Source organism: Psammomys obesus, unplaced genomic scaffold (genome assembly GCF_907164565.1).
Source record: "Psammomys obesus unplaced genomic scaffold, mPsaObe1.curated_primary_1811, whole genome shotgun sequence".
In the NCBI taxonomy this organism is placed as follows: Eukaryota; Metazoa; Chordata; class Mammalia; order Rodentia; family Muridae; genus Psammomys; species Psammomys obesus.
The window spans coordinates 20,672,278-20,686,771 of record NW_026596069.1 but is presented as its reverse complement, the minus strand read 5'-3'; the positions used below and the strand labels follow the sequence as shown (position 1 = coordinate 20,686,771).

The 14,494-nt window shown below is 40.3% G+C and overlaps 1 protein-coding gene across 1 annotated transcript in view; it reads left to right on the top strand.

Annotated features, from left to right (window-relative positions):
* The first annotated feature begins 226 nt into the window (after positions 1-226).
* Psma8 (proteasome 20S subunit alpha 8) overlaps positions 227-14,494 on the top strand; it is a 37,420-nt gene continuing 23,152 nt past the window's right edge. The window contains exons 1-3 of the mRNA XM_055625723.1: positions 227-328; positions 8,461-8,587; positions 13,808-13,932. Coding sequence (XP_055481698.1) covers positions 227-328; positions 8,461-8,587; positions 13,808-13,932 — 354 coding nt within the window. The remainder of the gene's footprint in view (positions 329-8,460; positions 8,588-13,807; positions 13,933-14,494) is intronic.

Below are 14,494 nucleotides of genomic sequence, written 5' to 3'. Positions count from 1 at the left end.
GCTGGCCTCAAACTCAGAGATCTGTTGAAGAGCACATATGTTAAGTCCATCTTGCCTATCCTTCAGGCCAGGCAAGCAGGACCTTCTGGAGACAGCCAAAGTCCTTCAGACCTGGGGGCAGGACCAAAGGTCTTCCAGGACTTCCGGAGGCCGTTGTGAGCCCGTGGGAGCTCGTGAGCAATCACTTCCGGCCGTTAGCACGTGGTTGTGGTAGAAGGCCTTCGTGATGGCTTCTCGGTACGACAGGGCAATCACCGTCTTCTCCCCGGATGGACACCTTTTCCAAGTGGAGTACGCCCAGGAGGCAGTGAAGAAAGGCTCCACCGCGGTAAGCTGCTCCCGGGCTGCCCTGCTCCAGCCCCATACCCCCAGAGCACTGGCTCTGCTGGGAGATGAGGCTCAGGTTGGCGGTGGAGGTTGCAGAGTAGAACTGGTAAATAGTCCAGCCACAGGCACTGTGGCAGTGTGGTGCCTAGAACTTTCTACCTCCGTGCTCATGGCCCACTTCCTCGGGAACCCAGTGACCCACAATAAAGTTAACAGTCCTTTCACTTTCTTCTTTTTGATATTTATTTTTACTTTGTGTACATTGGTGTTTTGTCTGCATGTCTGAGGGGGGTCGGATCCTCTGGAACAGGAGTTTTAGATAGCTGTGAGACGGCCATGTGGTTGCTGGGAATCAAACCCAGGTCCTTCGGAAGGACAGACAGTGCTCTTAACCACTGAGCCATCTCTCCAGCCTAACAATGACTTTTCAAAGTCATTGTTTAATAATGATAAAAATGAAAGCCTGTCTGGGCCCTCCCCCATTGCAGATCAAATCAAATAAAGACTTTCTGTTAGTAAGAGGAACAGTTAGAAACCCTAATCCAAATGGCTTCATGCAAAGTAATTGTCTCAGATTTCATCCTCAGTATTTGGCAGCGTTTCAAAGGGCCCAACTCTCAAGAATCCTCACTTTTGTACCGCTCTGTGTGTGTGTTCTCAAGTAATATTGGAGATTTCATGAGATTCTACCCTTTTTTAGACTCATGAATCCACATTACCTAAAAACTTTTAAATTCTCAGGGCAACTGTTATACCGCTGCCAAACTTTAACTGCATTCAATAATCATCGTAATTTATGAAAAATTTAAAGGACAAAAGTGCCCCAGTGAAAGATCTATCACCCCCAGGCTTCTGAGCCCTAGTCTATGAATACAGAATATGATTTAAAAAAAAAAAATCTCCCAAATTTCATGAGTATGTTTGGGTGTGTTTTGGAGATTGAGACAGTAGCTGTGAGAATACACAGAGTGTCTACACTCTTCCCCTTCTGTAACAACCTGATAATGGAGAGAAGTCAATTTGCTTTTATTATAAATCTAATAAATCTATCAAATGTAAAGTGGCAAAATAATTACAAAGAAGATCATTTTAAAAGTACTTTTCTGTTTAACTGCGCCCACTAGTTAAACCTTGTTAGAATTGTAAGTTTAAGGAAAGCGTGGTGTTGTTTAAACCAAAAGGGTACCATTTTGATAAAAAACAAAAAGTTATATAGCCCCCAGCATGGTGTGTAGCATATGGCTAGAAAATAATGCCCAAGTTTTAGAGCCTTAAATAAAAGGAGTAATGGGAGAAGATGGGGGTGTAATAAGAAACCACATTGGCTCATTTAAAATGTTTTAGGAATGCTATAGAACTGATTGATAGTTCCTTTGTAATGAGCTGTAAAATGGTACAGATATAAAAAGACCTAGAGTGGGCATTTTTAAAGATACAGAGGAAGGATGAGACTCTTATCTCAGGATCCTGAAATTATAATTTGCATTTTTTTATGGAGTTAATTCATGGTGCTTCCTTGAGGGTGCCATGACCTTTCACATAGAGTAAAGTTACGCTGCATTTGTTTATTAAAGTAGGCTGTTAAATATTATGTCTATAAACAGTAGCTATGATGAGTTGCAAGTAAGCTTGACTGATCAGTTTTGACCACTATGGAGATATGATACTACTTAGTAATATAAAAATTATATGGGCCATAATCAGAGAGCACAGGTGCTGCTTCCTGCTTGATAATTATCTAACAGCGTGAAATGCAGTAAGAAGGCTATTTTCTTTTTGATTCAGTTTCCTTTTCTATAAAGGCAAAATATGTTTGAATGGCATTTTGGAAAAGTACCACAGTCTTAGGAGAACGCGTGAATCACAGCATTATCATAAAAAAAAAAAAAAAGTTAAGATTTATTCTCATTCCTTGTCTTGCCCTTTCGCTGACCCCAAATTCTTACTGGGGTTATATTTTAGCTTATCAGATCTCAGCTCTGAAGTCTGACTTTCAAATATGGTCTAACAACTATTTCTTTAATTAAGGGTTAGATTCTTGATTTCACTAATAAATGCCTCTGCCTCTGTGCAGGGAATAAGGGAAACCATTTTGGTTTTTTTCTTTCTTGTCAAGGTTTCTCTGTGTAACCCTGAGTGTCCTGGAACTCGCTGTGTAGATCAGGCTGCCCTCGAACTCAGAGATTCCCCTGCCTCTGCCTCCTGAATGCTGGGGATTAAAGGCATTGTCACAACCACCTGCATTTTATTTTTGATTCGTGTTTCTGTTTCTGGGTGTTGGAAATCAGACCCAGAGCAGTGTGTGTGCTCTTTTACTGGTCAGTATCTCCAGCCCTTGAGAACAGCTCAGTGGTTAGATGTTTGCTGTGGAAGCATGAGGGCTGGAGTTCAGTCTTCAGAACCTGTGTTTAGATGAAGCAGAGTAGCACATGTTTTTAATCACAGCGGAATCAGGAGGGCTTCTGGAGCTCACTGGCCGGCCAGCCCGGCCTAATCAAACGGAAGTTGGGCAATATTTGTCAGCTCTCCTGTGAGTGCTGGGAAGCAAACATGGGTTCCCTGCAAGAGCAACAATAAATGTTTTTAACTACTAAGCCATCTTTTGATCCTAGTTTCTTTCTTTGTCCTTTTTTTTTTTTTTTTTTTTTAATTTTAAAGACTTGTTTGTTTTGTTTGTGTGCATGAGTGGATGTACCTTCATACGCTTATGTGCACCGTGTGTGTGCTGGTACCTTCAGAGGCTAGAGGAGCGCATAAGACCCTCTGGAACTAGAGTTAAGAGGCAGTTCTAAGCTCCCTGACGTGGGTGCTTGGAATCAAGCCTAGTCCTCTATGAGAGCAATAAGCGCTCTTGACTGCTTAGCCATAGCTCTAGCCCCTAGTAGCAGTATTTTTTTGTAGTAAAATAAACATCAAAATAGGTCCTGATTCATAAGTATTAAAGAAATAATACATGTTAAGATGTAGCTCACATAAAGGAATAGATTGTATCTGTTATTATTTATAATTCTTTTCTTTTTTGATAAAGTTTTGTCTATGGTCCCTCCAGCATGTCAATTTTGGACCTTTCAAAAAAAACTTACAAATGCTAACCTGGACTGTAAAATGGACTGTAGTGGCTCACTGTGAAAGTGGTGGACTCAGTCCCAGTTCTCAAAGAATTTAGTGTCTACAAAGAAATTTAGAGGATTAAGAAAATAGTTCTAGATGGGAATAGCGGCACATCACTGTAAATCCAACAGAAGCTGAAAGATTGCGGGTTCTAGGCCAGGCAGGCCTAGGTAGGGAGACCCTGTATTACAAAAGAAAAAAGTCCTTACAAGGCCTAAATGAGCATTATAATGGAGAAGGTATAAGATGCTACAGAAATTGCAATCATAAGAGAAACTCTCCTTAGAAAGCCTTTTAAGAAACCATTGGAAAGATGGAAAGTAGCCAAGTGAGGAGGTGGAAAGCAAAAGAAGGAAGAATAATTTAGACAAAGGAAATATCATATGGGAAGATGAGGCACACAAGACAGCTATATTGTAGAGCAGAAAGAAGGGATGAAGGGATGAAGCTAGAAACCCCAGAGTACCTTTAAACTATTACAGTGAAAATAGCCTTGATCCAAAAGGATTTGGGTGTGAATCTTGACACCTTTTGAGGTTACTGCCATTTTCTTCTCAAAACAGACTACTCTTGGTCATGGGACTTAGTCCACCACTAGAGATACTGGTAACTTCCTTCTCTGGGGATCCGATGATATATGAGACCCAAGATGCTGTTGAGGGTTTGTTTCCGTCAAGACATGCCTTTGTGCTCCAGAACAGGGCAAATGTTACAGTTTTTGGATCCTTTTGTCCCAGGTCTCTCTGCTGTCCAAGTTTGCTTAGTGAGAAACTGCTCCTACCTATACAAAATTGGAAGGAAAAGGATGCTGGCTGAGATACATCCCCTCCCTCCATTCCTCCCTTTTTCTCTTCCGCTCTTTCTTCCCTTCTTCCCTTTTCCTCTCCTTCCTGTATCCTTTCCAGAAATTTCTCTGGCTACATGTAAACATCAGATAGCATGAAATCATAACTAAACTCTTAAAGAATCATGCCTGTGATAATAGTATCAATAAAAACTGTTGCTGGTGTTTGCTAGGGTTGGAACAAAAATGGTAATTAAGCAGATTCCAGAGAATCATGTCATAATTATCTCTTTGGTGCTAGCCAGGAAGGAGGAAGAATGTAAGATGATGCCTCATTTCTGAGTTCAGATGCAGTTTTCTTGAATGTGAAACATGAATTTTGAGTGAGATTATAACCGACTTGGTGAGATTGAGGTGGTTCTGAAATCCTGTAATTCTGACCTTCTAGTGTTCATTCTGAGTGTACTGGTGTCTTGGATGAAAGATGCTAATGATTTACTTCTAATGAATGAAATAGAAGGGATGGAATGTCATCCGGATATTAACTAACAAAGAGATGGTTCCTTTTGCTCACTTTTCCTTGCCCTCTCTTGCTTTTTGTTGCTCCCTCTGTGGAGCCCGTTGGCCATATTGTGAGTGGCTCTACACAGAGGCCTGTATTGCATGAGAACAAACTCAGAGGGGCAGCTGTTCAAATACAGTACAGAGAATGATGGCCCTTGAGCAGGATGATTGTAAGTTCAAAGCCAGCCTAGGCCACATAGCAAGGCCTGTGTCAAGAAACAAAATCTAGTATACCACCAATATACATGTTTAAAGTGCACAAGATAGATCTTGGCTAGAGATCATAGTAATTTTGAAGTATATTATTTTTTAATTTTAAGATTTGTTTATTTTATGTATATGAATTGCTCTGAACACCTGCACACCAGAAAGGGGCATCAGACCCCAGTCTAGATGGTTATGAGCCACTACATGGTTGCTGGGAATTGAACTCAGGACATTTGGAAGATGAGACAGTGCTCTTAACCACTGAGCCATCTCTTTAGCCCTTGAAGTATATTCTTTCTTTCCTATTCTTAAAACGTCTCTGAAAGTTAAGTTAGACAAGTACTTCTGTTTGAAAGAAATCTTAGTCTCTGTCCCAGGCTGTCCTAGAAACTGTAGCATCTTCCTGCTTCTACTTCCTGATGCTGGCTTTGTAGGTGAATGCCAGAGAGAGTACCTGGAACTGAGCCTTGAGCTCTGTGGAGCCACCTTGCTCAGACTCTAGTAGGCAGCTCAGTGTCCAAGTGGGGTACCCTAGTAAGGGGAATAGGGGCTGTCTCTGACATGAACTCAGTGGCTGGCTCTTTGATCACCTCCCCCTGGGGGGGGAGGAGGCGGAAGCAGCCTTACCAGGCCACAGAGGAAGACAATGCGGCCACTCCTGATGAGACCTGATAGGCTAGCGTCAGGTGGAAGGGGAGGAGGACCTCCTATATCAGTGGACTTGGGGAGGGGCATGGGAAGAGAAGAGGGAGGGAGGGCGGGATTGGGAGGGGACAAGGGAGGGGCCTACAGCTGGGATACAAAGTAAATAAATTGTAATAAATTAAAAAATTAATTAAAAGAGAGAGAGTACCAGAGACTGAGCCTGTGTTCTGAGCACAAGCCTAGTGGAGAAAAACAGCACTTCAAATGTATGGCAACCTAGTTCCTTTTGAACATTGCAGGGGGCAAAACTGGCAGAAGAGATGGCTCAGTAGTTAGGAGTATTGGCTCTTCTTCAAGAAGACCCTGGTTTGAATCAGTGCTCACATGGTTGATCACTACCACTTACAACTCCAGTTCCAGGGAATTTGATCCCCTTTTCTGGTCTCCATGGCCACCGGGGATGCATGTTGTACATAAACAAAAATATCTTTAAAAAATCCAATGATCCAAACTGAGAAGCATGAAACATGAAACACCAAAGCACCATGTCTCCTCAGAAATTATTAATCTCAATAATGTACTCAATGAGAGTAAATGAGATGAAATCCCTGACAAAAATTTCAAAAGCATATTTGAAAAAAATCAGAAGAATGCAAACTCCTGCATGAATTAAAACACACACACACACCACACACACCACACACACACAAGCAGCAACTGGAGAGAATAATGAAGTAAAAATAGGATACAAAGGTAGAATTCAATAAAGAGAAATACTGAAAAGAAATGCAAATTAGAATACTGCAAGTGAAATAATCAAAATGTCTAATGAGGTCCATGGACCCCTCATCTATAGGAAAGATCAAAGTAGGACAGAGTATTTGGGCATAAAGGTAGTTAGAACAATTTGAATATTCAGACAGTGACAAAGATAATAAAATATTATAGACTGTCTGTTTAGAGTTTCTGCTGCCCAGCACCCAACAAACAGAGATCAGAAGTTAAGATCATCCTCAGCTACTACTAGTAATTTTGAGACCCAGTGTGGACAGCATGAGGCTCTGCCTCAGTTTTTTTCTTTTGTTTGTTTGAAGTGAAGAAACAAAATGTGTTATTTACTTTTCTGTTGCTTTATAAAATACTAACCAAGGCAACTTATGGAAGAAAGTGTTTATTTCAGCTTATAATTCCAAAAACTAAGAATTCATCAAAGTAGGGAGGCATAATGGCAAACAACAGGCATGGCAGCAGGAAGCTCAGAGTACAGATCTTTAGACCATAAGCATGAAGATGAACTAGAGTGGGGCCAGGTGTAAACTCCCAAAGCCCACCTCCAGTGACATACTTCCTCTAGCAAGGGTGCACCTCCTAAACCTCTCCAAATAGTGCTATCCACTAGAGACCCGACCTTCAAATGCCCAAGCCTTTGGGAGCATTCCTCATTCAATTCACAGAAGGGGAAGGCTCAAGCCAGAGTCCTAGCTTGGAGAGGGGAGGTGAGCACAAACCCCATGTGATGATTGGCACTTGATAGCTCCTGGGAAAGGGAAAGTCAATTTTCTTTAAGGATGTGACCCCTGATAGGACCACAACACTCTGGGGTGGGGGTGACCAGACACCCAAGAGCATATGAACAAGTTGGACTCAAGTGGACCGAAAAAAAAAAAAAAAAGACAGAAAGTTGAGTGGTTAGGGAAACAGGATTAAGAGGAGCTGGAGGAGAAGTGACAGTCAAAATGCATTATTTGAAGTTCTCAAAGAACAAATATAAAGTGATCAAGAAAGAAAATAAATGGAGTCAAGGACAAAAATGAAGTGATTATTTTTTCAGTAAACAGAAAAGGCTTTTGACAAAATCTACTATGATAAAAAGTCCTGACAAGACTAGAAACAGAGGAACATATTTGAACATGAAAAGGAGTATATATGTCAAACCTGGAGCCAGAATCATACTAAATGGTGAACAATTCAAATCAGGAACAAAACAAATGTATCTATTTTTATTCAGTACAGTGCTTCAAGTCTTAGCTGGGATGGTAAGATAAGAAAATGAAATAAAAGGAGACAAACAGGAGAAGAAGTCAAAGTATCCTTATATTCTCCCAATTCAAAGGTACAGTCCATCCGGGTGGGGAAGTCACAGTGACAGGCACTTATGCCCGTTAGGCATTTTGCATCATCATTCAAGAGGCAGAGGACAGGCCTGCGAGATGACTCTCTGGGGAAAGGCGCTTGCTGCCACGCCTGACACCCTGGGTCTAACCCCCAGCAACCAAGTGCTTCTGGGAAAGAACTGAGTCCTAAAGGCTGTCCTCTGATTGAACCAGACACTCGCCATTTTACCTAGGCTGGCTGGCAAGGCAGCTTGTTTTGGGGATCCACCTTTCTTTGTCCCCCAGGGGCTATTGACGCTCACAGACATACCTGGCATTTTATATGGATGCTGTCTTCATTCTCATACAGCAAGTTTCTTACCAAGAGTCATCTCCCAGCCCCAGCCTTCAGGCCCACTTCATCAGTATTGGTTCTGCCACTAAAAGGAGTTTGCTTGGATTACCAGCATCTTCTTTCGTTCTCCCTAAAGTTATTGTATATTTAGGTACATTTTCATGCACCACTGATTTTCCTTGTAATTTCTACCTATTGGTCCTACTTGCCTTGAGGCTGGGGACTAGGCATCCAGTTAGCCAGTACCTGAGCATCCAATTTCCTAGATGGCTCCTCTTTTCTTTTTATTAAGAGAAATTCTTTAACTGTTTGTCATATGTTAGGATAATTAACCAATTTTAACTTTAAATTTACTTTTTTAACTGTCTTTATAGGTTGGAATTCGAGGAACTAATATAGTTGTGCTTGGGGTAGAAAAAAAATCAGTGGCCAAGCTTCAGGATGAAAGAACTGTGAGGAAAATCTGTGCCCTTGATGACCATGTCTGCATGGCTTTTGCAGGTACGTACAGAATCCCAGTAGTATGTGTGGTATTTTCATTAGGTAGAGTGAGATAACACAATTGTCCCATCGCCATAGTTTCACTTCATTTACATATGCTGATATGTAGTCATACCCTATTTTTTCTTAAATACAAAGTGTCACCTTTATTTAAAAGCCACAGTTCTATTACTGGGATTTTTAAAATAATGATCTTGAATAAGAAAGATGGAATTCTCCTTACGTGTAGTTTATAGAACTTATCATTCATAGACGTTATAGGATTTTGGAGAGTCAATCTATTTATTTGTATTTGTATCATATGCATGTGTGTGGGTAGGGCAGATGCACTCTGGAAGCAAAGGCTTGAGGCCAGCCTGGTCTACTTGGTGAGTTCCAGAATAGCCAGGGCTCTGGAAATCAGCTTGTGTGTGCTTCCTCCAGCACTAGGGTTACAGAAATGGCTGCCTGTGTCTAGCTTTATGTGGGTACAGAGGGGCTTAACTCAGATCCTTAGCCTTATGCTACGGGTTCACTGCAACTGAGCCATCTGGGAGTATTTTGTTAAGTTTTATAGGTAAAGAGTCACCAGAAGTTTCTAAGAAAGACAGAGAATTCTTAAATTTCCACAATTTTTCTCTATATTAGATAAGCTAATATAGAACTGGTGAGATCTCTGTGGCTTTATATGCATTATATGCATTCATTTACATGTGCATGTAATGTTGACTAGTGATGTATTATATGAATACCCCACCTTTGTTAGCAGCTTGGCCAATGAGGGATATTCGGGCCATTTCCAGTTTTTGTCCATTGCAAATAAAGTATGGACATTTGTGTCAAGCGTTTGTGGGAACAGAGTTCATGTCTCTAGAATAGATGCTGTGAGTACTTGGCTGTCCTTACCGCATGTTTACATTCCTGATGTTCCCACCACACTCAAGGCCCGACTCCTCCATTACTGCAAGGTAGCTCCTGCTGATCCCTTTCTCCTTCTAACCTGTTGGCCACTTTCTAGTCTGTTTCTATAATTTTGACATCTTTGAATCTTGTATGAATGAACTTGCATGTGGACCCTTTGTGATGATCCTTGTTTATTCAGCATAGTAGCTGGAAGTGTCGGTAGCCGCTTCCCCTTTTATTGCTGGGTAGTGTTGCATGCTGTGGATGTGCTGCTATTATTACCGAGTCATCTGCTTATCTTTGGCCTCTTCTAGTTTTTGCTTTTTGCAGAGAAAGTGTGGCTCTCTTAGGGTAGGTGCTTTTGGGAATATGCAGTTTTATTTCTCTATAATAGATGCAGTGCAGTTGTTGGATTACATGGTAAAACATCTTTAGTGTTGTAAGAGTGGCTGTATTGTTTTACATTCCCACAGTCACTGTGTGAGTGATTCAGTTTTTCTACGTACCTACCCAGTAGCATTGGATTTTGTTGCAATTTTTTGATCTTTCTTTTAAAAACCCAGTGACTTCTGACTGTATTAAACTTCTCTTTCCTCAAGGCTGCTAATAGTGAACATATTTTCTTGTGCATACTTGCCTTTCTACATCGAATAAAACATGTTACTGCATCCTGTGAGGCCTGGTACCGTAACTGACTGAAGATAGGAAGGGAATGAAGAAAGGACAAACTTGCAGACACATGTGCAGGGAAGCTGGGGTCAGGTGCTGTGTTGGAGAGCCGCATTAACTACTGCAACAACCCGGCTTCTCCGCACATTCATTACCTACAGCTGGTCTTGGTAGGCGGCGTCTATAGGGAATAGTCTCAAATTGTGATTATCTGGAGGAAGATGCAGGTGGGAGACTTTGTACACACTGGCCAATTGTCCCTAAACACTCCCACGTGGATACACTGCCAACACTTGTACTTGGACCAGAGGACGGCTTTCTCATCACTCTGGGTCTGGCCTTGGAGGAAGGCTTTACCAATTTCTATAGGTCTGGGGCATGGATCCTTGACATAGCCATGCAGTCACTCAGAATTCCAACTTCCTCAGCTCCCCAAAGCATGTCTCATCGGTTTTGTTGTTGGTTGGTTAGTTGGTTGGTTGGTTGGTTTAGTTTGGCTTGTTGGTTTTTTTTTTTTTGTTTTGTTTATTTGTTTGTTTGGTTTGGTTTTTTTGCTTAGTTTCTAATTGTGTTTTTTTTTAAACAGGGATTTTATATTGACACTTAATATACTTCCTCGGCAAAGAACTTTTATCCCACTATGCTTTGTTATTGTCACAAAATAGTTCTTGACCAATCTGAAAGATTGATATCATATTTAGTATCTTTTCTGCCTAAAAAGGGATGACCAAAAACCAACAGCTGAAAGCAAACTTAAAATACACAAATGTGTATCAATCAAACAATATACTCTAAACCACCATGGATAAATGTAAATAAATGTATAACTAGCCACCATAAGTGAAATTAGTAAATAAGAGAAATAAAAGGGACATCTACAGCATCAAAATTTATGGGCTGTAATTAAAAACATGCTAAGAAGAAAGGTGAAGTACTTGCTTAAGAAATCTTTTTATCAGCAGCAACTCTACACAGAAAACAGAACAGAATAACTCCAAAACCACCATCACACCTAAGATAAACAGAACAGAAAGATAAAAGAAAACTAAAACAAAAATTTATTTTTGAAAAGGTAAAAAAAATTCAGAAATGAGCTATATTAACTAAGTAAAACTATCGGTTAAAAGGAGAAATGAAAACAGGGGTCATTGCTTCCACTCGCACAGAAATGCAAAAGATTTAAGATAAAATGTATACCATTATGTGCAAACAAAATTCTATGAAGCACACAAAATTACTTAGTCATTCAGTAAGACTCACCAGATATCGGAAGATGATTCTCTACTTCATTAACAGGAACGAACACCGAAGGGAAAAACTAAAGGGTTACAGCACTGATAGAGAAAAATGCATTTGGCATTATCCAGTATTCTTTCTTGGTTAAAAAGAAACAATAAATTAGAACTTTACTTCAACACAATTAAGCTATATGTGAAAAACTCACAGCTGGTGTATTGATTCATTGATGAACAATTGAAGCTTCCCCTCTGTAATCAGGAACAGACAAGGATACCTGCTTTGTCACTGCTCAACACGGTAATGCATGTTCTATCCAGAGTAATTAGTCAAGGAAAAGAAATAAAACACATCCCGACTATAAAGGAAGAAAGGAAAATATTCTCTGATCATAGGTAACAGTCTAGTAGATGATCCTATGGATTCTACAAAGAATTGTTAGACACACTGAGTTGAAATGGTATCTGGAATGAGGCAACAGATTGGAAAGTGTCTCTGTGACTCCAGGAGCGAAAATAGGAGTTATAACCAACTTCATTCAGAAAAGAGAAAGGAAAAACAGTAGGAATCATGAAGGGAGGCTGGAGAGCAAAGAGCAGCCAAGTGTGCAGGCGAGTAGGACACAGCCTGCTGTCAGCCCAATCACAAGCGAGTCACACAGTCCTGCTGAAATGGAGCCAGCACACTGTTTTCACAAGTTTTAAATGTAGCGGAAGGATTTGGTGTGACCCGAACACATTTTAGGCTGCCAGTACCACAGTCGGTTGATTTTGCTTGTGTCACAGACATCCATCCTCTGAGCCAGCTCCCCTGGCACTGGCTCTAAGTATTCGAATGCTAATATTTCTCAAGCTGTGGCTCATGCTCACCTTGTAAAGACAGCACAGTCTCAAGTAGCTGATCTGAACTATCTCTACCTCATGAAACTTGAACCCAAGGGTAGTTTAGGCCATCTCCTGCTAGTCCTTTGTTTTCGATAACTAACTTCTCTACAGAGAATTACTCCTCTTCCTGAAATATCTGGCCAGAGTTGACACTCACAAACTCACCTGTGGCAGGGTGATTTTGAACAATGGCATATTCAGACAGCTCTATTTTCTGCCCGTTCTGTTTTCAAGATGTGAAGGTGAGCCAAGTATACATAGCAACAAGGTTTGACATGATGGGGAAGGTAAATGCTTGTGATTAATAAAGAACAACGGCTATGTGAGAAGTGCTGTTTCTGTGCTGTTTTGAGTACTGTCTAGTAGATGTTAAAAGAGTAGTGAAAGAGGCCTGGAGATGGTTCAGCATTTAAGAACATGTAATACTTTTGCAGAGGCTTGAGTTGGTTCCCAGCAACCATGCCCAGGTCAGCTTACAACTGCTGTAGATCCAACTCCAGAAGATCTGATTTGTTTTCATCCTCTTCAGGTAGCTGCATAGCTGCATTTACACACACAGACACACACTTGAAAATAAAATAAATCAGCCGGGCAGTGTTAGTGCACATCTTTAATCCCAGCACTTAGGGAGGCAGAGGCAGGCAGATTTCTATGAGTTCAAGACCAGCCTGGTCTACAGAGAGAATTCCAGGACAGCCAAAGCTATTCAGAGAAATTCTTTCTCAAAAATTTGAAAGAAAAGAAAAAAAGAAAGAAACAAAGAAAATAAACCTTAAAAAAAATAAAGTGGTAAAAGAAACAAAATGGCCGTAGAAAAGTGATACCAGTGTAGTCCTTTTGTGAACACTTGAACTATTATTACATCGGTGAGATGTTGTACTAAGTCTCTGACTTCAGCTAGAACACATACTGCCTCCTTATAGACATGCTGAGCATTAATCATGAGTTGTTTGGATATTTTAGAAGCTCAATCAGAGGTCTGTCTGTCGTAATAGCCTTGATTTTCAAAGTTTTCATTTTGACAAAAAAATTGAAAATTGATATATCACAGTTTTTTTAACAATTTGTTTAATTTTATTTTCTGTGCATTGGTACAAAGGTATTAGAATCCCTGGAACTGAAGTTGTAGACAGTTGTGAGCTGCCATGTGGGTGCTGGGAATTGAACCTGGGTCCTTTAAGGAAGAGCAGGCTGTGCTCTTAACCACTGAGCCATTTCTCCAGCCCCAATATATCACAGTTTTATCAAATGTAATTTGAGTACAATGCTTATATGCTTCATTATAGAATATTGTTTTTGCTCTCATAAGGAAAAGATATCCAGCTTACAAATAGTATTTAAAGCAAACCGTTTACTATTTCCTTTACAAATGAAATGGGTGTTTGGAATTGAATCTTAAAAAGGAAATAAATCACAATCAAGGGACATGCTATTTCCTACTTTCTTCATCAAGGAATGATGCTATTAAAGGAAGTGAAAAGTAAAACCTTTGACAAGGTAAATATATCTTGAGAATGTATAGACTCTGAAGTTTTGACTGTCTTTACAGGCCTCACAGCTGATGCCAGAGTAGTAATCAACAGGGCACGGGTGGAGTGCCAGAGCCATAAGCTTACAGTGGAGGACCCGGTCACTGTGGAGTATATAACTCGCTTCATAGCGACACTAAAGCAGGTAAGCGAGACTCTCAGCACAGTTCTTCAGCTTTCTGTTTTCCGCTGTCATTGGTCCTATCTTAGAAATACCACAGAAGCTCCAAGTATTGAATCTACTAAGTGTGTTAAGTTTCTTTTTCATTCTCAGAATTACCTCATGCACTTATTTAGGTAAAATGGGTTGCATTAATTACCAGAAACCAAAATCAGTTTTGATTCTTGGACTTCTTAATTTTTTTTTTTTAGAGAATGTCCAATTTTCAAATAACATTTTTTATGCTTATGGAGACACAATAAAAATGTCATTCCCTAAAGTTTTCCAAAGCAATATGATGTCACCTGCAAACCAAAATACATCTGATCTTAGACTTACTGACTGCCAAGAGTAACAGTGGCATTCAGGGCTGATTTTTCACTTGCTGTGTGTGTACTTTGTATGTGGCACAGACTGTCCTTTTTGGGTACTCTTTCACAACTGTAACGTTGGAAACTGATGGTAATTTGAAAATAGGCATCACTTCAGTTTCTTCTTCTTCTTCTTCTTCTTCTTCTTCTTCTTCTTCTTCTTCTTCTTCTTCTTC